The sequence below is a fragment of the Nycticebus coucang genome, chromosome 2 (assembly GCF_027406575.1).
Source record: "Nycticebus coucang isolate mNycCou1 chromosome 2, mNycCou1.pri, whole genome shotgun sequence".
Taxonomy (NCBI): Eukaryota; Metazoa; Chordata; class Mammalia; order Primates; family Lorisidae; genus Nycticebus; species Nycticebus coucang.
Genome location: NC_069781.1, coordinates 143080573 through 143106328, shown reverse-complemented (window position 1 = coordinate 143106328; position 25756 = coordinate 143080573). Strand labels below are relative to the sequence as shown.

The following is a 25756-nucleotide window of genomic DNA, read 5'->3' as shown; positions in this document are numbered from 1 at the left end:
AAGCTTTTGTCTGATTGAAAATATGCAAATATACTTTCCCATTGTGTAGGTTGTCTCTTTGCTTTGGTTATTGTCTCCTTAGCTGTACCGAAGCTTTTCAGTTTAATGAAGTCCCATTTGTTTATTTTTGTTGTTGTTGCAATTGCCATGGCAGTCTTTTTCATGAAGTCTTTCCCCAGGCCAATATCTTCCAGTGTTTTTCCTATGCTTTCTTGGAGGATTTTTATTGTTTCATGCCTTAAATTTAAGTCCTTTATCCATCTTGAATCAATTTTTTGAGTGGGGAAAGGTGTGGGTCCAGTTTCAGTCTTTTACATGTAGACATCCAGTTCTCCCAACACCATTTATTGAATAGGGAGTCTTTCCCCCAAGGTATGTTTTTGTTTGGTTTATCAAAGATTAGGTGGTTGTAAGATGTTAGTTTCATTTCTTGGTTTTCAATTTGATTCCAAGTGTCTATGTCTCTGCTTTTGTGCCAGTACCATGCTGTCTTGAGCACTATGGCTTTGTAGTACAGACTAAAATCTGGTATGCTGATGCCCCCAGCTTTATTTTTGTAACTAAGAACTTCCTTAGCTATACGGGGTTTTTTCAGGTTCCATACAAAACGCAGAATCATTTCCTCCAAATCTTGAAAGTACGATGTTGGTATTTTGATAGGAATGGCATTGAATAGGTAGATTGCTTTGGGAAGTATAGACATTTTAACAATGTTGATTCTTCCCGTCCATGAGCATGGTATGTTCTTCCATTTGTTAATATCCTCTGCTATTTCCTTTCTGAGGATTTCATAGTTTTCTTTATAGAGGTCCTTCACCTCCTTCGTTAGGTATATTCCTAGGTATTTCATTTTCTTTGAAACTATGGTGAAGGGAGTTGTGTCCTTAATTAGCTTCTCATCTTGACTGTTATTGGTGTAAACAAAGGCTACTGACTTGTGGACATTGATTTTATATCCTGAAACATTACTGTATTTTTTGATGACTTCAAGGAGTCTTGTGGTTGAGTCTTTGGGGTTCTCTAAGTATAAGATCATGTCGCCAGCAAAGAGGGAGAGTTTGACCTCCTCTGCTCCCATTTGGATTCCCTTTATTTCCTTGTCTTGCCTAATTGTATTGGCTAGAACTTCCAGCACTATGTTGAATAGTAAAGGTGACAGAGGACAACCTTGTCTGGTTCCAGTTCTAAGAGGAAAAGCTTTCAGTTTTACTCCATTCAGTAAAATAACGGCTGTGGGTTTGTCATAGATAGCTTCAATCAGTTTTAGAAATGTGCCACCTATGCCTATACTCTTCAGTGTTCTAATTAGAAAAGGATGCTGGATTTTATCAAATGCTTTTTCTGCATCTATTGAGAGGATCATGTGATCTTTATTTTTGCCTCTGTTAATATGGTGGATAACGTTTATGGACTTGCGTATGTTAAACCAGCCTTGCATCCCTGGGATGAAGCCTACTTGATCATGATGAATGACTTTTTTGATGATAAGCTGTAAAAACTATTGGCTACGATTTTGTTGAGAATTTTTGCAGCTATATTCATGAGTGAGATTGGTCTGAAATTCTCCTTTTTGTTTGGGTCTCTTCCTGGTTTTGGTATCAGGGTGATGTTTGCTTCATAGAATGTGTTGGGGAAGATTCCTTCTTCCTCAATTTTTTAGAATAATTTCTGCAGTACAGGAATAAGCTCTTCCTTGAAGGTTTGATAGAATTCTAGAGTGAAGCCTTCTGGACCAGGGCATTTTTTGGTTGGAAGATATTGTATTGTTTCTTTGATCTCAGTGCTTGAAATTGGTCTGTTCAGGAGCTCTATTTCTTCCTGGCTGAGTCTAGGGAGAGGGTGTGATTCCAAATATTGATGCATTTCCTTCACATTGTCAAATTTCTGGGCATAGAGTTTCTGGTAGTATTCAGAGATGATCCCTTGTGTCTCTGTGGGATCAGTTGTTATATCTCCTTCATCATTTCTGATTGAGGTTAATAGAGATTTTACTTTTCTATTCCTCGTTAGTCTGGCCAATGGTTTATCTATTTTATTTATTTTTTCAAAAAACCAACTCCTTGTTTCATTAATTTTCTGAATGATTCTTTCATTTTCAATTTCATTGATCGCTGATTTGATTTTGGAGATTTCTTTTCTTCTACTGAGTTTAGGCTTAGATTGTTCTTCTTTTTCCAATTCCATAAGATCTCTTGTGAGATTGTTGATGCGCTCTCTTTTTGTTTTTGGAATGTAGGCATCTAAAGCGATGAATTTTCCTCTCAAAACTGCTTTTGCAGTATCCCACAGCTTTTGGTAGCTTGTGTCTTCATTGTTGTTATGCTCAATTTCCTGTTTTATTTCTTCCTTCACCCATCTGTTAGTCAAGAGAAGATTGTTTAATTTCCAGGCCTTTGGGTGGGGTTGAGCATTTTTGTTAGAGTTGAGTTCCACCTTTAGTGCCTTATGGTCTGAGAAGATACAAGGTAAAATTTCAATTCTTTTGATTCTGTTGATATTTGTTTTGTGTCTCAGGATATGATCAATTTTGGAGAATGTTCCATGGGGTGATGAGAAGAATGTATATTCTTTATCTTTGGGATGGAGTGTTCTATATGCGTCTATCAAGCACAGTTGTTCTAGGGTCTCATTTAAACCTCTTATATCTTTGTTTAATTTCTGTTTAGAGGATGTGTCCAGCTGTGTAAGAGGAGTGTTAAAGTCCCCTGTTATGATGGTATTATCAGATATCATATTGCTCAGACTGAGTAAGGTCTGTTTCAAGAATCTGGGAGCATTTAAATTGGGTGCATAAATATTTAGAATTGAAATGTCTTCTTGTTGTATTTTTCCCTTGACCAATATAACGTGACCATCTTTGTCTTTTTTGACTTTAGTTGCTTTAAATCCACATGTATCTGAAAATAAGATTGCAACTCCTCTTTTCTTCTGAATTCCATTTGCCTGAAAAATTGTCTTCCAACCCTTGACTCGGAGCTTTAATTTGTCTTTTGAAGCCAGGTGTGTTTCTTGCAGACAGCAAATGGATGGCTTGTGTTTTTTAATCCAGTCAACCATTCTATGTCTCTTCAGTGGGGAATTCAAGCCATTAACATTTATTGAGATAATTGATAAGTGTGGTAGTATTCTATTCATCTTATTTGGTGAGAGTCCATTGCTTAGTTTTATCTTTTGCATCAGTGTGGAGGTTAGGTTCTGTCCTTTAATTTCTGAGTTCTTACTTTGCTGCTGATCCATTGTGGTGGTCAGTGTGCAGAACAGGTTGAAGTATTTCCTGTAGAGCTGGTCTTGTTGTGGCGAATTTCCTCCGTGTTTGTATATCCGTAAATGATTTGATTTCTCCGTCAATTTTGAAGCTTAGCTTAGCAGAGTACAGAATTCTGGGCTGGAAATTGTTCTGTTTAAGTAGATTAAAGGTAGATGACCATTGTCTTCTTCCTTGGAAAGTTTCATTAGAGAAGTCTGTGGTCACTCTGATGGATTTGCCCCTGTAGGTCAACTGGCGCTTACTCCTGGCAGCTTGCAGAATCTTTTCTTTTGTCTTGACTTTGGACAGGTTCATCACAATGTGTCTTGGAGAAGCTCGGTTAGAGTTGAGGCGACCTGGGGTCCGATAGCCCTCTGAAAGCAGTGTGTCAGAATCTTTGGCGATATTTGGGAAATTTTCTTTTATAATAATCTCTAGTATGGCTTCCATTCCTCTGGGGCATTCTTCTTCCCCTTCTGGAATTCCTATAACTCGTATGTTGGAACGCTTCATAAAGTCCCATAATTCTGACAGTGAACGTTCTGCTTTCTCTCTCTTCTTTTCTGCCTCTTTTACTATCTGAGTTATCTCAAGAACTTTGTCTTCTACCTCTGAAATTCTTTCTTCTGCATGGTCTAACCTGTTGCTGTTACTTTCCATTGCATCTTTCAGTTCCCTGATTTATTGTTTCAGTTCCTTCAGCTCTGCTATATCCTTTTTATATTCTTCATATTGTTCATCTCTTATTTGATTCTGTTTTTGCATTTCCTTTTGGTTATTTTCCACTTTATTAGCAATTTCCTTCATTGTTTCCATCATTTCTTTCATTGTTTTCAACATGTGTATTCTAAATTCCCTTTTTGTCATTGCTAACATTTCTTTATAGGTGGAATCCTCTGCAGTAGTTACCTCATGGTCCCTTGGCGGGGTTGTTCTGGACTGGTTCTTCACGTTGCCTGGAGTTTTCTGCTGATTCCTCCTCATGAGTGATTTCTTTTATCTGTTTCCTTGCCCTAATTTTCCTTTCACTTCCTCTTGCTCTTTAAGTTCTCATGCCTGTGGACTGAGGGTTACAGGACCAGAAGGGGGAGAAGGTTGAAGAGCAAAAAAGGGATGAAAGAAAGGAGGACCGAGTGATAAGAAAAACAAAGAAAAATAGAGAAAGGAGAGGGGGTGGGTAAAAGGAATATTGACAAAAAGAAGAGAGGCACAGAAAGAGGGAGACAGAGCAATATAGGTGTACAGTAGGTTACTTTCACACAACCTTAAAAAAACACCACCTTCTGGGGGTGCCCAGTTGGGTGGTTCCCTTGAGGTCAGCAGCTGTTTGCTAACCTGATCCAACACAGTACCCCACCTCCACCAAGTAGAGAAGAAAGACAAAAATGCTATAAATCAAACCAAAGCAAGCAAACAGAAAACTTTACGGGATAAAATTGGGTGGAAAACCAAATAGTAGCGGTAGAAACACTAGCAAAAATGAAGTTCTAGTTATTGAAAAAGGCAGCAATGGGAAATTATAATTAAAGTAGAAAAATTGAGAAAGAAAAAGGATCTGTATGGAAAAGGTTGAACTTAAAAAACGAAACAACATCAAGAACATCCAAATAAACAAAAAAAACCAACCAAACCAAAAAAAAAACACAACCAAAAACAAAGCAGTATGTATGTTATTGAATATTGTCTGGGCAACACGTGGTCTTCTGGGTTATGATATCACAGTTCTGATACGACTGGAGGCTGCTGATTTCTCAAACCCCAGCAGGTAGACACCCTAAATCTCTCTTCAGCTCACTTAAAAGGCACTTTGAACTTGTTCACTTGCTGCGAAGAAGCTTTCCCAGGAATGTGCTTGTCAGTGTGCCAAAACCGGTCTCACTCTGCCTCTGAGGGTTAAGGCTGCAAGGCAGCTCAGACCCGGCCCTTAGGCTACTTGGTCGCTGGGTTACCAGCTCCCACCCAATTCTAGCTCTGCGACCCTGAGGGCGGAGCTTGCTGGGGCAGATGGCTCATAATGGCTCCCTGTGACCCACAGCCAAACACTATTAGCTCTGTCTGGCTCAGCGGCTCAGACTGGGGCCCTAGACAACGGCCAAAGTTCTCCGCACTCCTGCTCAGGCTCTCCCCAAGGCAGTTCAACTGAGTGCCAAGTCCAAAGACACCAAAACAGTTCACAGGTAAGGCCTTTCTGGTTTGCGGTCTCGCTGCTACTGAAGTTACAGTTGCGGGTGGGTTTAGACGGTTGAACACACGTGACCACTTGCCGGTTTTCCACTGTTTTAGTCCTCCTCTTGGGGTCCAGAAGTCTCTCGCTGACTCCCTGTATCCTCGCAGGGGTGATGATAGGCAGATCCCACCAGCCAGAGATGCCTGGAGTCCTATTTCCCCAGACTCAGGGTGCCCAGATGCAAGGAAGCTGTTACTCGGCCGCCATCTTGTTCCGCCTGCTGGGTATTTTTATTGTTGTGCTTTTTTTTTTTGTAAGAGACTTAGTTTGTTGCCCTTGGTAGAATGCCATGGTATCATAGCTCACAGCAACCTCCAGCTCTTGGGCTTAGGCGATTCACTTGCCTCAGCCTCCCAAGTACCTGGGACTACAGATGCCCCACTATTTTTTTTGTTGTTGCAGTTTGGCCAGGGTCAGGTTCAAATCCGATACCCTCAGTATATGGGCCGGTGCCCTACTCACTGAGCCACAGGAGCTGCCCTTATTGTTTGTCTTAAAGTTCACTCACTCTTTCTCTGTCCAGTGTTCTTTTGTTAATCACCTTTAGTTCACTTTTCCTTTTGACATTGTATTTTTTTTTTTTTGTAGAGACAGAGTCTCACTGTACTGCCCTCGTGTAGAGTGCCGTGGCGTCACACGGCTCACAGCAACCTCTAACTCTTGGGCTTACGCGATTCTCTTGCCTCAGCCTCTCGAGCAGCTGGGACTACAGGCGCCCGCCACAACGCCAGGCTATTTTTTTGTTGTTGCAGTTTGGCCGGGGCCAGGTTTGAACCAGCCACCCTGGCATATGGGGCCGGCGCCCTACTCACTGAGCCACAGGCACCGCCCTTGACATTGTATTTTTAAGTTCTAAAAATTCAATCCGGACCTCCTGTCTTTCTTTCTTTCTTTTTTTTTGGGGGGGGTAGGGTGTGAGCTTTTCTTTTTCTTTTTTTTTCATTTATTTCAAGCATGTTTATAATTGCTTATTGAAGCATGTTTACAATTACTACTTTAAAATACTTGTCAGGTTTCTAACATCTGTGTTATCTTCTTCTTTGTCTCTTTTTTTCTTTTCTTTTCTTTTCTTTTTGGGGGCAATCTCAAACTTCTGGGCTCAAGCAATCTTCTTGGCTTAGTCTCTGGAGTAGTTGGGACAGAGGCATGCACCAATTGCATGCAGCTAATTTTTCTATTTTTTGTAGAGATGGGGACTCACTCATCTTAAGCTGGTCTCAAACTTCTGAGCACAAGTGACCTTCTCACCTCACCTCCTGGAGTCTTGGAGTTACAGGTGTGAGCCACTGTGTGCAGCCTATGTAATTTTGATATTGTTGTTTTCTGGTCTTGGTATGATGGCTAAAATTTGATTTTATCTTGAATATTTCAGGTATTATTTTATGGAAGTAAATATTATAATATACATATATATTTGTATATATATACAAATATATATATTTAATATACAAATATACAAATACACATAATATACAAATATATATTTAATATTATAATATAAAATTTTAAAGGAGCCATACTTATAATGTATGCAGAACAAAAAAAATTAGTATAAAGATTAATAAATAAAATTTCTGTATACCAAATGCATAGAAAAGAAAAAGAAGAGAAGAGAATTACACACTGGAAAAGATAAGTTTATTGTATACACATATAACCAACAAATCTTCATGATATTGCATATTATCCAATAACATGAAATATCAAGTGTGTTTTCATGTCAGGAATATTTTAGTTTTCCCTATGGGTGGTTCACTGGTCCTTTTTGTTTCTGATCTTAGAAATTTTTATCTAAGCTAATGTTCAATCTCTAAGTTTTATTTTTTAGAAATTTTGCATCTTTAGCTTTACTATTTAAATTATAGTCCATTTCAAATTAATTTTTGTGGGCAATGCCTGTAGCTCAGTGGGTAGGGCACCGGCTGCATACACTGAGGCTGGCAGGTTCGAACCCAACCTGGTCCAGCTAAAACAACAATGACAACTGCAACAACCACAAAAATAGCCAGATGTTGTGGTGGGCACCTGCATTCCCAGCTACTTGTGAGGCTGAGATAAAGAGAATCACTTAAGCCCAAAAATTTGCGATTGCTGTGATGCCACCACATTCTAGAGAGGAGAACATAGCAAGACTCTGTCTGAAAAAAAAAAATTAATTTTTTGTATGATGGGAGGTCGAGATTAAAGCTTACTGCATGATTCAACTATTAGGTATGGAGTTCTGTGATGTAGAATAGCTCAAAGACACAGAGAGTGTAGTTCCTGTACTGATTTTTTTCTAGACTTGTTTAATCATTTAAGTTAGTAGACAAGTGTGCCTTCTACTACTCATAGAAGTATATTTAATTCTCCAACTCTGAGTGGACATTTTTAAACCTACGTTTTTATTCTCAGTTTCTCTTCTTTTAAACATGGAGCTCTGGTACTAGGCATGGACACATTTCTGAATGTTTTGTCTGTCTGTTGAATTGACTTATTTATCATTATTATATGTTCCTATTTATCTGTATCCTTTTGCTAATTGACTTTGTCTCATTTAACACAGCATACCAGCTCCTCTGATGTTCATATGTTAGATTTTTTTTGATTCCTTGTCTTTCAAACCAGGGATTATGAAGTCCTTGTTTTTTGGTCAATATACAGTTAGGTCTTAACTTTTTAAATCATGCTGACAGCACCCAACTTTTCATTGACTATATGGCAGTCTGTCTCCATGTAATGAGATTTTTAGTAGTATGCCGTCTTGCTATTGTTCTATATGGTTCAGTTTTGTTTTTCTTCTCCTTCTTTGCTTTTCGATCATTTCTATATTTCCTTTTTCTTTCCTTTTTTCCTTGGTTAAATAATTTTTTTCATATGACATTTAATTCTCACATTGAATTCTTAGATATAATTTTTATTATATTTTCATAATTTTCAACAACTTACAAGAATTCTTAACATATCACAGTCTACTTATAATTATTTTTGTAGCACATCATTCATTTTTGTAACACTTAAACTCACATGAATATATTTTAAATATTTCCTGCCCTCTTTGCAATACTTTATCTTTTCTTATATTGGAAACCCCAACTTATGATATTATTATTCTGACTTTAATTGACGGGATAAAGATAAGAAAATATTTATCACATATTTACCATTTCTGATCTTTTTCATTACATCTTATAAGTCCAACTTTTTATTACTTCAATTAGCCCAATTAGCTTGCGTTAGTATTTTCATCATGGTTTTAGATTTTCTGTGACAATTCTCACAGCTTTTGTTCATCTACAAATGTCTTCATTCCAACATGGCTTTTGAAGTATGTTTTATCTGGCTGAATAGCGCCCTAACCACTGACCGACAGGCACTAAGCCTAAATAAGTATATCTATTTATAATGAGTAGGTAAGTTCTCTCCTTAATTTCAGTACTTTAAAGATGGCCATGAATATCATCTATCCTCAATTATTGCTCATGAAGGGGGAGCCATTAGTTGTATTTTTCCTCTCCCACATAGTATAACAGTATACCTTTTACTTATCTACTTTCAAGAATTTACTTTTGGTTTTCAGGGTTTGGACTATATTGTTTTTCTTCATAATTCTCCTGCTTGTATCTCACCTAGATGTTTGAATTTATAGATTAGTGTTTCCACCAAATTTGGGAATATCTTAACCACATTTCTTCAAAAATTTTTGGCCTTATTCTTTTTCTCTTCTTATTCTGGAACCTCAGTTATTGTAATGTTCTACATATTCATACCACAGAGCTTTAAGAGTTTATTCATTTTTTCTAATCTTCACATTAAATAAATTTTATTTGGTGGTATTCACTTTCACTTTCTTAAGTACATCTAATACATTTTTCAGTTAAGATACACATTTAATTCTAGAATTTCTTTTTTATTTACTATTATCATATGATAACCCATGTATTCATTCATAAAAATCATATTAATATTTTATTTTTGAGTCCTTGGACATTGTTATAATAGCTGTTTATGTTTTTATTTTTTATTTATTTATTTATTTTGAGACAGAGTCTCACTTTGTCACCCTCAGTAGAGTGTTATGGCATCACAGCTCACAGCAACCTCAAACTCTTGGGCTTAAGCGATTCTCTTGCCTCAGCCTCCTAAGTAGATGGACTACAACTTAATAATGCCCGGCTATATTTTTTGTTGTAGTTGTCATTGTTGTTTAGCAGGCCCGGGCCGGGTTCGAACCTGCCAGCCCCGGTGTATATGTCCGGCGCCCTAACCACTGACCTATGGGTGCTAAGCCTAATAGCCGTTTTTAAAAACCATTGTCTGCTGATTCAACATTAGAGTTGCCTTTTTCTAGCAACTCTTTTTTTCCCTTGATCACAGGCCACAATTCTTTTTCCTTCTTTGAATGTCTAAGATTTATTTATTGTATACTCAGTATTGCAAGTGATACATTATAAGGAGTCTGGGTTATGTTACTCTTTTCTTAAAGCCTGTTAAATTCGTTCTCATTATGACAGTTAATTTACCAGTGGCTGCCCCTGATCTCGTCTTTGCTTGATTTAAGCTTTATTAAAGGAGAACTAGGGTACCCCTTAATTTCTAGGCATTGACTTTCTGGGGTATCAACTAAACATCTTCATATTAATGATGTTTCCCCAGCCTCTAGGCCTTCATCTGTTATCCAGCAGCACCTTGTAGATCTCTGTGATCTTTATCCCACCCCGAGCATCCTCCATGGGACTTTCATAGTCTCAAGTTGTATAAACATAACTACACATGATACTGATTTGATGCTGATCTTTAAATGTCTTACATACAAAAGCACCTAACATTTGTAACTGTAAGAGACTCCAAGAGTGGTTATTAAATTTATGTTAATACCTTTGCTTAATGATTTAGCAATTCTATTATGTATTTTCTATAAGCATGCAAAACTATTATAGGTGGAGAATATGACAGGCTAATTTATCTGAGTCAAACAGTGCTTTTTTTGAACAATCAAATGAAGAAAAAAAACAAGAAGCAGTACAATATAAATTTGAAACTGAGGCAGCTCTCTCTTGTGTGGAGGAAATTTGGGGAGGAAAACCACTTCTATATTCAGTCTTATATATTACCTGTCTTCAAAATATCAAAACATTGAAAATTAGGCAAAATTATCATACAGAAAAAACTGACAAAATGTGCCACACAGTTCTAAAATGACTGAACTTGAAGAGAAGTTTGGGAAACAGAAAAATTCATAAAAAGGTTGAGTTTTAGTGTCTGGACCACAATCGACAAGAATGACCATTTTCTTGTTTGCTGGTAAATTTGCTATGTTCAAGCAGAGCTTCTTTTACTGGGAAGCTATCAGGTCACCAGTCCTCAAGCCAGTTCGTTTTCTTGCTACTAATGTTGTGAGAATTTTGAGTTGACAGATTCCAAGATATGCCTATATTTTTTGTGATGCTATCAGCCTTAGAGTACAGTATCAGATGACACAATTGATTATTAGGAATCTCACCCCAACTTAATTTAAGTAGCACAATGTAAAATTCCATTATCAGAAAGAACAACCTCACTAACTCAGCTACTTGAAAATTCCAAGCACAGATTAAGTTATCCTCAAATTAAGGTCATTCAGATTTAAACAAAATCTTTCTCATTGAAGATATTTTTATGAATGCTTCTATATGAAAATTACACACAATCGTGGGAGAACTTTTTTGAGACTTACCTAACGCTGTTCTTGCTGGGGTAGCGTCTTTTTTGATCCAAAATGACACCCAGGATAAGACCACAGTCAGTATGCAAGGAATGTACGTTTGAATAGTGAAGTATCCCATTCTTCTACTCAATTCAAAATATATGGTCATGACAACATAATCACCTGTAATGAAATTTTGTCAAAATTAGGAGAACTTTCTTGTGTTACCTGTAATTCAGGGAATAATTTAAAATTTATTTTGCTAAATGAATAACTTGGATAAAAACATACAACTATAACAACATGAAATCAGGAAAAGGACCAGAATGCTGCTGCTCTTCACCTTAATTTTTATAGTGCCTCTGGCTGGTCCAGGCAGTTTACTGGTAATGGACCCAAAACAAACATGTTCATTGACAGACAGGATTCGATGAGCTATTATTACATGAGTCCTTCTGTAAGTTGTGTGATTAAACTCAAGGGTAACAGGGAAAAATCAGTCCTCGAACACATGCAGGATCATTTTAAAAGCTCTTTTGTCAATAATAACAGAGTTATCATACACATAAACTTGTGTAATCATTTTATGTTTTAATTTTTTGTTTTTTTATAGCTATTTTTTATATTTATTTATTTATTTATTTTTTATTGTTGGGGATTCATTGAGGGTACAATAACCCAGGTTACACTGATTGCAATTGTTAGGGAAAGTCCCTCTTGCAATCATGTCTTGCCCCCATAAAGTGTGACACACACCAAGGCCCTCCCTCCCTCTGTCCCTCTTTCTGCTTCCCACCCCCATAACCTTAATTGTCATTAATTGTCCTCATATCACAATTGAGTACATAGGATTCATGCTTCTCCATTCTTGTGATGCTTTACTAAGAATAATGACTTCCACTTCATCCAGGTTAATACGAAGGATTTAAAGTCTCCATTTATTTTAATGGCTGAATAGTATTTCATGGTATACATATACCACAGCTTGTTAATCCATTCCTGGGTTGGTGGGCATTTAGGCTGTTTCCACATTTTGGCGATTGTAAATTGAGCTGCAATAAACAGTCTAGTACAAGTGTCCTTATGATAAAAGGATTTCTTTTCTTCTGGGTAGATGCCCAGTAATGGGATTTCAGGATCAAATGGGAGGTCTAGGTTGAGTGCTTTGAGGTTTCTCCATACTTCCTTCCAAAAAGGTTGTACTAGTTTGCAGGCCCACCAGCAGTGTAAAAGTGTTCCCTTCACTCCACATCCACGCCAGCATCTGCAGTTTTGAGATTTTGAGATGTGGGCCATTCTCACTGGGGTTAGATGATATCCCAGGGTTGTTTTCATTTGCATTTCTCTACTATATAGAGATGATGAACATTTTTTCATGTGTTTGTTAGCCATTTGTCTGTCATCTGTAGAGAAAGTTCTATTCATGTCTCTTGCCCATTGATATATGGGATTGTTGGCTTTTTTCATGTGGATTAATTTGAGTTCTCTATAGATCCTAGTTATCAAGCTTTTGTCTGATTGAAAATATGCAAATATACTTTCCCATTGTGTAGGTTGTCTCTTTGCTTTGGTTATTGTCTCCTTAGCTGTACCGAAGCTTTTCAGTTTAATGAAGTCCCATTTGTTTATTTTTGTTGTTGTTGCAATTGCCATGGCAGTCTTTTTCATGAAGTCTTTCCCCAGGCCAATATCTTCCAGTGTTTTTCCTATGCTTTCTTGGAGGATTTTTATTGTTTCATGCCTTAAATTTAAGTCCTTTATCCATCTTGAATCAATTTTTTGAGTGGGGAAAGGTGTGGGTCCAGTTTCAGTCTTTTACATGTAGACATCCAGTTCTCCCAACACCATTTATTGAATAGGGAGTCTTTCCCCCAAGGTATGTTTTTGTTTGGTTTATCAAAGATTAGGTGGTTGTAAGATGTTAGTTTCATTTCTTGGTTTTCAATTTGATTCCAAGTGTCTATGTCTCTGCTTTTGTGCCAGTACCATGCTGTCTTGAGCACTATGGCTTTGTAGTACAGACTAAAATCTGGTATGCTGATGCCCCCAGCTTTATTTTTGTTACTAAGAACTTCCTTAGCTATACGGGGTTTTTTCAGGTTCCATACAAAACGCAGAATCATTTCTTCCAAATCTTGAAAGTACGATGTTGGTATTTTGATAGGAATGGCATTGAATAGGTAGATTGCTTTGGGAAGTATAGATATTTTAACAATGTTGATTCTTCCCATCCATGAGCGTGGTATGTTCTTCCATTTGTTAATATCCTCTGTATTTCCTTTCTGAGGATTTCATAGTTTTCTTTATAGAGGTCCTTCACCTCCTTCATTCGGTATATTCCTAGGTATTTCATTTTCTTTGAGACTATGGTGAAGGGAGTTGTGTCCTTAATTAGCTTCTCATCTTGACTGTTATTGGTGTATACAAAGGCTACTGACTTGTGGACATTGATTTTATATCCTGAAACATTACTGTATTTTTTGATGACTTCTAGGAGTTTTATGGTTGAGTCTTTGGGGTTCTCTAAGTATAAGATCATGTTGTCAGCAAAGAGGGAGAGTTTGACATCCTCTGCTCTCATTTGGATTCCCTTTATTTCCTTGTCTTGCCTAATTGTATTGGCTAGAACTTCCAGCACTACATTGAATAGTAAAGGTGACAGAGGACAACCTTGTCTGGTTCCAGTTCTAAGAGGAAAAGCTTTCAGTTTTACTCCATTCAGTAAAATAACGGCTGTGGGTTTGTCATAGATAGCTTCAATCAGTTTTAGAAATGTGCCACCTATGCCTATACTCTTCAGTGTTCTAATTAGAAAAGGATGCTGGATTTTATCAAATGCTTTTTCTTCATCTATTGAGAGGATATGTGATCTTTATTTTTGCCTCTGTTAATATGGTGGATAACGTTTATAGACTTGCGTATGTTAAACCAGCCTTGCATCCCTAGGGTGAAGCCTACTTGATCATGATGAATGACTTTTTTGATGATAAGCTGTAATTTATTGGCTAGGATTTTCTTGAGGATTTTTGCAGCTATATTCATGAGCGAGATTGGTGTGAAATTCTCCTTTTTGTTTGGGTCTTTTCCTGGTTTTGGTATCAGGGTGATGTTTGCTTCATAGAATGTGTTGGGGAAGATTCCTTCTTCCTCAATTTTTTGGAATAATTTCTGCAGTACAGGAATAAGCTCTTCATTGAAGGTTTGATAGAACTCTAGTGTGAAGCCATCTGGACGAGGGCATTTTTTGGTTGGAAGATTTTTTAGTTTCTTTTATCTCGGTGCTTGAAATTGGTCTGTTCAGGAGCTCTATTTCTTCCTGGCTAAGTCTAGGGAGATGGTGCGATTCCAAATATTGATCCATTTCCTTCACATTGTCAAATTTAAGGGCATAGAGTTTCTGGTAGTATTCAGAGATGATCTCTTGTATCTCTGTGGGATCAGTTGTTATTTCACCTTTATCATTTCTGATGGAGGTTACTAGAGATTTTACTTTTCTATTCCTCGTTAGTCTGGCCAATGGTTTATCTATTTTATTTATTTTGTCAAAAAACCAACTCCTTGTTTCATTAATTTTCTGAATGATTCTTTTGTTTTCAATTTCATTGATCTCTGATTTGATTTTGGATATTTCTTTTCTTCTACTGCGTTTAGGCTTAGATTGTTCTTTTTTTCCAGTTCCATATGATCTCTTGTGAGAGTGTTGATGTGCTCTCTTTCTGTTTTTCGAATGTAGGCATCTAAAGCGATGAATTTTCCTCTCAAAACTGCTTTTGCAGTATCCCACAGGTTTTGGTAGCTTGTGTCTTCATTTTTGTTATGCTCAAGGAAGTTAATGATTTCCTGTTTTATTTCTTCCTGCACCCATCTGTTATTCAAAAGAAGAGTGTTTAATTTCCATGCCTTTGGGTGGGGTCAAGCACTTTTGTTAGAGTTGAGTTCCACCTTTAGTGCCTTATGGTCTGAGAAGATACAAGGTAAAATTTCAATTCTTTTGATTCTGTTGATATTTGTTTTGTGTTCGAGGATATGATCAATTTTGGAGAATGTTCCATGACGTGATGAGAAGAATGTATATTCTTTATCTTTGGGATGGAGTGTTCTATATGCGTCTATCAAGCACAGTTGTTCTAGGGTCTCATTTAAATCTCTTACATCTTTGTTTAATTTCTGTTTAGAGGATCTGTCCAGCTCTGTAAGAGGAGTGCTAAGGTCCCCTGTTATTATGGTATTATCAGATATCATATTCCTCAGACTGAGTAAGGTCTGTTTCAAGAATCTGGGAGCATTTAAATTGGGTGCATAAATATTTAGAATTGAAATGTCTTCTTGTTGTATTTTTCCCTTGACCAACATAAAGTGACCATCTTTGTCTTTTTTGATTTAGTTGCTTTAAATCCTCATGTATCTAAAAATAAGATTGCAACTTCTCTTTTATTCTGAATTCCATTTGCCTGAAAAATTGTCTTTCAACCCTCGAGTCGGAGTTTTAATTTGTCTTTTGAAGCCAGGTGTGTTTCTTGCAGACAGCAAATGGATGGCTTGTGTTCTTTAATCCAGTCAGTCAATCTATGTCTCTTCAGTGGGGAATTCAAGCCATTAACATTTATTGAGATAATTGATAAGTGTGGTAGTATTCTATTCATCTTATTTGGTGAGAGTCCATTGCTTAGTTTTATCTTTTGCATCAGTGTGGAGGTTAGGTTCTGTCCTTTAATTTCTGAGTTCTTGCTGCTGATCCATTGTGGTGGTCAGTGTGCAGAACAGGTTAAAGTATTTCCTGTAGAGCTGGTCTTGTTGTGGCGAATTTCCTCAATGTTTGTATATCCATAAATGATTTGATTTCTCCGTTATTTTTAAGCTTAGCTTAGCAGGGTACAGAGTTCTGGGCTGGAAATTGTTCTGTTTAAGTAGATTAAAGGTAGATGACCATTGTCTTCTTGCTTGGAAAGTTTCATTAGAGAAGTCTGCGGTCACTCTGATGGATTTGCCCCTGTAGGTCAACTGGCGCTTACTCCTGGCAGCTTGCAGAATCTTTTCTTTTGCCTTGACTTTGGACAGGTTCATCACAATGTGTCTTGGAGAAGCTCCGTTAGAGTTGAGGCGACCTGGGGTCCGATAGCCCTCTGAAAGCAGTGTGTCAGAATCTTTGGTGATATTTGGGAAATTTTCTTTTATAATATTCTCTAGCATGGCTTCCTTTTCTCTGGGGCATTCTTCTTCCCCTTCTGGAATTCCTATAACTCGTATGTTGGAACGCTTCATAAAGTCCCATAATTCTGACAGTGAACGTTCTGCTTTCTCTCTCTTCTTTTCTGCCTCTTTTACTATCTGAGTTATCTCAAGAACTTTGTCTTCTACCTCTGAAATTGTTTCTTCTGCATGGTCTAACCTGTTTCTGATACTTTCCATTGCATCTTTCAGTTCCCTAATTGATCGTTTCAGTTCCTTCAGCTCTGCTATATCCTTTTTATATTCTTCATATCGTTCATCTCTGATTTGATTCTGTTTTTGGATTTCCTTTTGGTTATTTTCCAGTTTATTAGCAGTTTCCTTCATTGTTTCCATCATTTCTTTCATTGTTTTCAACATGTGTATTCTAAATTCCCTTTCTGTCATTCCTAACATTTCTTTATAGGTGGAATCATCTGCAGTAGCTACCTCGTGGTCCCTTGGCGGGGTTGTTCTGGGTTGGTTCTTCATGTTGCCTGGAGTTTTCTGCTGATTCTTCCTTATGAATGATTTCTTTTATCTGTTTCCTTGCCCTAATTTTCCTTTCACTTCCTCTTGCTCTTTAAGTTCTCGTGCCTGTAAATGCAATGCCTTCCTAATGCAAATCTCTGGAAGAATTTCACTAGAACATGACAAAATTCATACAGAAGAGGACAGTCCCGTGGGGAGACAGCAGCATCCTTGTTCCTTTATGTTTTTATTTTATCATATTATGAGTTTTAGCTAATCAACTTTGTCCTTTATGTTTCATTTAAGATTTTTATATTTATCTTATTTTTTTTTAAATAACTTTAGTACTTAGACCGTACCTACCCAGAAACAAACAGAAGGAGTTGTTTCCTGACATTCTGCTCCCTCCTACCAGAGCAGAGCATACTACAGAGGAGGCGGGCAAGTGCAGATGCTGCTGGAGATTCCTGGAGACTTCCGGGGACTTGAGAAAGGATGCAGGCTGCGCACCCTGTACGTTTCATTGCTGAGATGTCCCTATTCTTTTCTCTTCTTGCTGAGAATGTGCTCTTTCCCCTCCCTGTAGGGACCCTCCACCCCTCTAGCCTGGTGGATCCAGGTTGCTGCACCTGAAGTTCGTCACGTCCAAAACTGAGTTGTCACCTGTCCCACCACACCTCTGTTCAGGTGCTTCTCTCACTGGCTCCAAGAGGAAACGGAGCAGCTCTCTCTGATTCCTTCTGTTCTTTCCTCCATAATTTTATCTGCTACACGGCTCTCAAATCCTTTCCCCACCTAGTCCAGGCTGCCATCTTCTCTCAAAGCCCCAAGCTGGTCTCCTGATGATGGTCGTCCTCTCTCCAAACCATTCTGTGTCCTGCCATCAATATGGTCTTTTTCTAAAACAGAAGTGTCATCATATCTGATTATCCTTAGAACTAACATCTGACTGCCCTTGCACGGCTGTCACACTTGCATCATGGTCCACACCCTCCTGTATCAAACAGCCCTTGTCCTGTGCCCTCTTCACTCTCTGGTCTGGGCTACCCAGTTCCTGACACTTGTCAAAATCCTTCCCCACAGGCCTGGGAGCTCTTCCCGTCAGCTGGGGAGGACACTCTTCTTTCTTGTTTTCTCTGTCCAGGTAGTTTCTATTCTCTCATCTTTGATGCTCAGCTTAGAAATCACTAACATCCCTTGGAAGCCATCTCTGAAACACTCCCAGCAACTGTGACAAACTCATTTCTATATTTACTAATATGCTGTCTGTCTTCAAACCAATAAACTGGTTGGGCCTAATGCTAAGCTATCAATTAGTATTTGCTTAATAAAAAGGTCAGCCTTAAAGTGCCATTTTTACTTAAAAGATTGACAGGGAGAGTATATTGAGTCCAATTGAAAACTATGCTTTTCAATAAACTGGAATTTTTGGTGGGATACAATATTCTGTTTCAGCAACTTTTACAATTATTGATAGAAACATCAACTTTGGTTCTATTTTCCAAGAAACATTCAAAACTTGAAGCAAATTAGCATTTCACTACAAAGGAATCAGGATGATTAACCTGAATCAATAAAGGAACATGGTAATATTGTTCTAAGTAATGTGAGTACCAATGTGACATCATTTCTTAGGGAAATGTTATTTGAGTTATGTGTGATTCTTAATGCCTGCTGATTTGGGCATAAAATTTTCAAACAAAACTCTAGCTGAAAAATAGATAAGCAAATATGCAAAAAAACCCAAAACATAATAAATCACTGTAGGAGTTATAAACACAGTCCGAATGGGATACATAAGAGTTGATGAATTTCTTCAATTATCACCATTGCAGGTTACAGAGGAAGATAAATGGGAGGACAGCCCCAGCGCAGACACAAAATTCATTTTAGCAAATTCATCTGCTGCCCAGGCCTGTCCTCAGCTTACTCCTTTGCCTAATGCAGAGGGCTACCTGGACATTGGTGGCTGTTGGGGGTTGTCAGGGAACCCCAACCTGAGACCGTGGCTGATGGGAAATGGTGTTGGAGAAAACACAAGACTTTCACATAAACTTAGTGCATAGAAGCCTCTTGAGAGCCTGAGGAGGCAGACAGTCTTTCATGCCTGCTAACAGTTCAAGACGGTGCAGCCGACTTTAGTCTTTCCAGGGGTTTTTAATTGGGTACAGCAACAGAGTATCTGCAAGAATGCAGATGTGTCAAACATAAGAGAAAGGGGAGCTCAAGGCCCCCTGAAACTGAGTAAAGAAAGGGCGGCAGTTGGGTAAACAGGACATAGGGCAATCGAACGTCTGAAACGGCTGGATAAGGTACACAGAGAGAGGAGAAGGGGGACCAGTTTTGTCCTTTTGAGCTATCTTAACTTCCTTAATTTAAACTACTGATCAAGAATCTAAAGGTCTTAGTCCCCCTGCACTGCTGAATCCCCACGCAGGGATGGTCACGTAGACATTCCCCTGACTTGGTGACTCCCGACTCCTTTCTTCTGGGGTGGTTTTGAGTTGGAAGGCCCATGAGTAATTCTGCCTGCTTGCCTCCCACAGCTTTTCCAGAAGTGGATGTTTCCCAGGAGAAAGGTGGTGTCACCAGAGTCCCAGTGTTGGGTGCAGGATGCTGTCAGTAACAGATGGGAGGCCTCAGAGAGACCCATGAAGATTCAGAGGAAAGTTGGACCTGAAGCCAGATGTTCCTATTCCCAAACATTTGCTTTATTTACTTTATTAGGCAGAAATTCATTCTCAAAAATTTATTTTTAGCATTGAATATATTAACAATAATTTACCCAGACTGACATTTTGAAGCATACATTTCTTTGCTGTCTCTGCTTCCAAGTTCACAACCACAGAAGGGCTCTGTCAATTTCAGGCAGGTTGGAACCTGATAAAGCCAACAATGCTGGACTTATAATTGGCTTAGCTGAGACGGCTGCCCATCAAGGAAGTTCAGACACATGAGGCTCGAGTACAGTGGTGACATCACAGCTCACAGCAACCTCAAACTCTGGGTCTCAAGTGATCCTCCCACCTCAGCCTCCTGAGTAGCTGGGACTATAGGCACGAGCCATTATGCCTGACTAATATTTCTATTTTTTGTAGAGATGGGGTCTGACTCTTGCCCAGGCTGGTCTCCAACTCCTGGCCTCAAGTGATCCTCCCATCTCAGCCTCCCAGAGTGCTTGGATGACAAGGGTGAGCCACCACACCTGGCCCCTTTAGAAAATTTTATGTTTATAAAGCATAAAATCAGTAGGTACATAACACATCATTATCAAGAAAGGATGGTTATAGAGGTGTTTTGTTTTTTTAATGGTAGCCAGTTACTGGATAATCCACATTCATAAAATAACATAAAATTCATTGCAAAATCCTAGCTTCTGTTTCAAAATTTGACAATAAATAGCAGCTTATGCTCTGAAGGTATAATCCTGTTTCAGGCATAGAGATCATCCCAGAAAGTTAAAAAAAGAAAAGGACTTTATGGGGCTCTCCCATGTACTTCTAAAGTGTAAGCTCTAGAGACTCCACCTGAGTTCACCACTCCACCTCATCAGTGAGGCTGGAAGCTCACAATATCTTCCCAACATCGAGCAGCCAGATTGTCCTTGCCGTACCCAGCCTCATTCCAAGAGTACACTGCTGGAAAATCACCTTTTACGTCATTATTACAGGTAACCTCATTTCTTTTTTGTGTTTCAGGAACCAAAAACATCCTCTGAATTACCTTTAAAGTGTTGTTCACCTGCATTTCTTCTCCTAATGGCCATTTTTTCTCTCCTTCTTACAGATATATCCATTCTAGTCCCTTTTCTTATATTTTTTGTTCTAGTTTTAACAAGAAGTATGTATTTCTTTATTTAATTTCAGATTAATATGAAGGTACATTGTTTGTGTTTGCTAGGTAGAGTCCAAGTTGTAGCTGAGCCTCTCACCCAGAAGGTGTGCCACATCGCACCTGTTAGGTGAGAGGTCACCTGACTCCCCTGCTCCTTCCCCCCACCCCCAACTTGAGTTTAATTATGTTTTTCTTGTGTGGGCATGTATTTGTTACTCTGGTTTCATTGGACACTTGCTTTTCCATTCTTGTGATACTTTACTAGGTAGAAGGTTCTCCAACTCCATCCCAGTTTTTTTTCAAGAAAAAAACAGCCTAAGCTTAATACTCCCTCTGCCACAAAAGCATGACAACACCTGGGAATTAGTAAGGCTAATCTTTTCCATCTTCCTCTTCAAGCTTGTCTTGGAAAGACTCCACTAGCCTTTTAAAAAAAAATTTTTTTTTTTTTTTTGAGACAGTCTCACTATGTCACCCTAGGTAGATATCCTTTACTGAAAAACTGCATTTCTTCCTTAAAGTCTTGACCAATCTTTTGTTAGATTTGGTTCTCGTACATGTATATTTCTGTTGCTATAAGTGATATATCTAAATTAAATATAATTTGTTGGTTATATTTGATTTAAATTACATTATATAACTTTATTATATACAAATAATGTTTTTATTGTTGACTTTATCAAGTTACCTTTATAAAATGTTATTTTTGTGACTTTTCCCCCTATAGATCTTCTCTTTGGGATTTCTATGTAGAAAACCTTAACTTTATACTGTCAAGGATGTCTAGTAACACACTGGGCAGAGGAGTCATCTGTAATATACTTTTTATTTCTTTCTTCAAGATTCATTGTAAGTTGATTGGCATGTGTCTCCCGCTCTCCACTCTCGCATCTTCCATCATTCTCCACGTACTGCCCGGTGTCTCCTGCTCTCGACACCCACGTCTTCCATCATTCTCCACATACTGCCCCGTGTCTCCCGCTTTCCACACCCACGTCTTCCATCATTCTCCGCCTACTGCCCCGTGTCTCCCGCTCTCCACACCCACGTCTTCCATCATTCTCCGCTTACTGCCCCGTGTCTCCCGCTCCACACACCCGCGTCTTCCATCATTCTCCCCGTACTGCCCGGTGTCTCCCGCTCTCCACACCCACGTCTTCCATCATTCTCCACATACTGCACCGGGTCTCCCGCTCTCCACACCCACGTCTTCCATCATTCTCCACATACTGCCCCGTGTCTCTTGCTCTCCACACCCACGTCTTCCATCATTCTCTGCCTACTGCCCCGTGTCTCCTGCTCTCCACACCCACGTCTTCCATCATTCTCCGCCTACTGCACCGTGTCTCCCGCTCTCCACACCCGCGTCTTCCATCATTCTCCGCTTACTGCCCCGTGTCTCCCGCTCCACACACCCACGTCTTCCATCATTCTCTGCCTACTGCCCCGTGTCTCCCGCTCTCCACACCCACGTCTTCCATCATTCTCCACATACTGCCCCGTGTCTCCCGCTCTCCACACCCACGTCTTCCATCATTCTCCGCCTACTGCCCCGTGTCTCCCGCTCTCCAAACCCACGTCTTCCATCATTCTCCCCGTACTGCCCCGCGTCTCCTGCTCTCCAGACCCGCCTCTTCCATCATTCTCCGGTACTGCCCCGTGTCTCATGCTCTCCACACCCACGTCTTCCATCATTCTCCACGTACTGCCCGGTGTCTCATGCTCTGCACACCCACGTCTTCCATCATTCTCCGTGTACTGCCCGGTGTCTCCCGCTCTCCACACCCAAGTATTCCATCATTCTCCCCCTACTGCCCCGTCTCCTGCTCTACAGACCCACGTCTTCCATCATTCTCCATGTACGGCTCCGGGTCTCCCGCTCTCCACACCCACGTCTTCCATCATTCTCCGCGTACTGCCCCGTGTCTCCCGCTCTCCACACCCACGTCTTCCATCATTCTCCACATACTGCCCCGGGTCTCCCGCTCTCCACACCCACGTCTTTCCATCATTCTCCACATACTGCCCCGGGTCTCCCGCTCTCCACACCCACGTCTTTCCATCATTCTCCACATACTGCCCCGTGTCTCCCGCTCTCCACACCCACGTCTTCCATCATTCTCCGCCTACTGCCCCGTGTCTCCCGCTCTCCACACCCACGTCTTCCATCATTCTCCGCCTACTGCCCCGTGTCTCCCGCTCTCCACACCCACGTCTTCCATCATTCTCCGCCTACTGCCCCGTGTCTCCCGCTCTCCACACCCACGTCTTCCATCATTCTCCGCCTACTGCCCCGTGTCTCCCGCTCTCCACACCCACGTCTTCCATCATTCTCCCCGTACTGCCCCGTGTCTCCCGCTCTCCACACCCACGTCTTCCATCATTCTCCACATACTGCCCCGTGTCTCCCGCTCTCCACACCCACGTCTTCCATCATTCTCCCCCTACTGCCCCGTCTCCTGCTCTCCACACCCACGTCTTCCATCATTCTCCCCGTACTGCCCCGTGTCTCCCGCTCTCCACACCCACGTCTTCCATCATTCTCCGCCTGCTGCCCCGTGTCTCCCGCTCTCCACACCCACGTCTTCCATCATTCTCCGCCTACTGCCCCGTGTCTCCCGCTCTCCACACCCGCGTCTTCCATCATTTTCCACATACTGCCCCGTGTCTCCCGCTCTCCACACCCACGTCTTCCATCATTCTCCGCCTACTGCCCCGTGTCTCCCGCTCTCCACACCCACGTCCTCCATCATTCTCTGCCTACTGCCCCGTGTCTCCCGCTCTCCACACCCACGTCTTCCATCATTCTCCCCGTACTGCCCCGTGTCTCCCGCTCTCCACACCCGCGTCTTCCATCATTCTCCCCATACTGCCCCGTGTCTCCCGCTCTCCACACCCGCGTCTTCCATCATTCTCCACATACTGCCCCGTGTCTCCCGCTCTCCACACCCGCGTCTTCCATCATTCTCCACATACTGCCCCGTGTCTCCCGCTCTCCACACCCGCGTCTTCCATCATTCTCCACATACTGCCCCGTGTCTCCCGCTCTCCACACCCGCGTCTTCCATCATTCTCCACACACTGCCCCGTGTCTCCCGCTCTCCACACCCGCGTCTTCCATCATTCTCCACATACTGCCCCGTGTCTCCCGCTCTCCACACCCGCGTCTTCCATCATTCTCCACATACTGCCCCGTGTCTCCCGCTCTCCACACCCACGTCTTCCATCATTCTCCACGTACTGCCCCGTGTCTCCCGCTCTCCACACCCGCGTCTTCCATCATTCTCCCCGTACTGCCCCGTGTCTCCCGCTCTCCACACCCACGTCTTCCATCATTCTCCGCTTACTGCCCCGTGTCTCCCGCTCTCCACACCCATGTCTTCCATCATTCTCCACATACTGCCCCGTGTCTCCCGCTCTCCACACCCACGTCTTCCATCATTCTCCCCGTACTGCCCCGTGTCTCCCGCTCTCCACACCCACGTCTTCCATCATTCTCCACATACTGCCCCGTGTCTCCCGCTCTCCACACCCACGTCTTCCATCATTCTCCACATACTGCCCCGTGTCTCCCGCTCTCCACACCCACGTCTTCCATCATTCTCCGCCTACTGCCCCGTGTCTCCCGCTCTCCACACCCGCGTCTTCCATCATTCTCCCCGTACTGCCCCGTGTCTCCCGCTCTCCACACCCACGTCTTCCATCATTCTCCCCGTACTGCCCGGTGTCTCCCGCTCTCCACACCCACGTCTTCCATCATTCTCCACATACTGCCCCGTGTCTCCCGCTCTCCACACCCACGTCTTCCATCATTCTCCACATACTGCACCGTGTCTCCCGCTCTCCACACCCGCGTCTTCCATCATTCTCCACATACTGCCCCGTGTCTCCCGCTCTCCACACCCGCGTCTTCCATCATTCTCCCCGTACTGCCCCGTGTCTCCCGCTCTCCACACCCACGTCTTCCATCATTCTCCGCTTACTGCACCGTGTCTCCCGCTCTCCACACCCACGTCTTCCATCATTCTCCACATACTGCACCGTGTCTCCCGCTCTCCACACCCACGTCTTCCATCATTCTCCACATACTGCCCGGTGTCTCCCGCTCTCCACACCCACGTCTTCCATCATTCTCCACATACTGCACCGTGTCTCCCGCTCTCCACACCCACGTCTTCCATCATTCTCCACATACTGCCCCGTGTCTCCCGCTCTCCACACCCACGTCTTTCATCATTCTCCACATACTGCCCGGTGTCTCCCGCTCTCCACACCCACGTCTTCCATCATTCTCCACATACTGCACCGTGTCTCCCGCTCTCCACACCCACGTCTTCCATCATTCTCCACATACTGCCCCGTGTCTCCCGCTCTCCACACCCGCGTCTTCCATCATTCTCCACATACTGCCCCGTGTCTCCCGCTCTCCACACCCACGTCTTCCATCATTCTCCACATACTGCCCCGTGTGTCCCGCTCTCCACACCCACGTCTTCCATCATTCTCCCCGTACTGCCCCGTGTCTCCCGCTCTCCACACCCGCGTCTTCCGCTTACTGCCCGGTGTCTCCCGCTCTCCACACCCACGTCTTCCATCATTCTCCCCGTACTGCCCCGTGTCTCCCGCTCTCCACACCCACGTCTTCCATCATTCTCCGCTTACTGCCCGGTGTCTCCCGCTCTCCACACCCACGTCTTCCATCATTCTCCGCTTACTGCCCGGTGTCTCCCGCTCTCCACTCTCGCGTCTTCCATCATTCTCCCCGTACTGCCCCGTGTCTCCCGCTCTCCACACCCACGTCTTCCATCATTCTCCGCTTACTGCCCGGTGTCTCCCGCTCTCCACTCTCGCGTCTTCCATCATTCTCCACGTACTGCCCGGTGTCTCCTGCTCTCGACACCCACGTCTTCCATCATTCTCCACATACTGCCCCGTGTCTCCCGCTCTCCACACCCACGTCTTCCATCATTCTCCACATACTGCCCCGTGTCTCCCGCTCTCCACACCCACGTCTTCCATCATTCTCCGCTTACTGCCCGGTGTCTCCCGCTCTCCACACCCACGTCTTCCATCATTCTCCACATACTGCCCCGTGTCTCCCGCT

At 41.7% G+C, this 25756-nt stretch overlaps 1 protein-coding gene across 1 annotated transcript in view; it reads right to left on the bottom strand.

Moving 5' to 3' along the window:
* Positions 1-25756, bottom strand: part of GABRG3 (gamma-aminobutyric acid type A receptor subunit gamma3) — a 774385-nt gene that overhangs the window by 19735 nt on the left and 728894 nt on the right. Inside the window, exon 7 of the mRNA XM_053582023.1 lies at positions 11170-11322. Within this exon, the coding sequence (XP_053437998.1) occupies positions 11170-11322 (153 nt within the window). The remainder of the gene's footprint in view (positions 1-11169; positions 11323-25756) is intronic.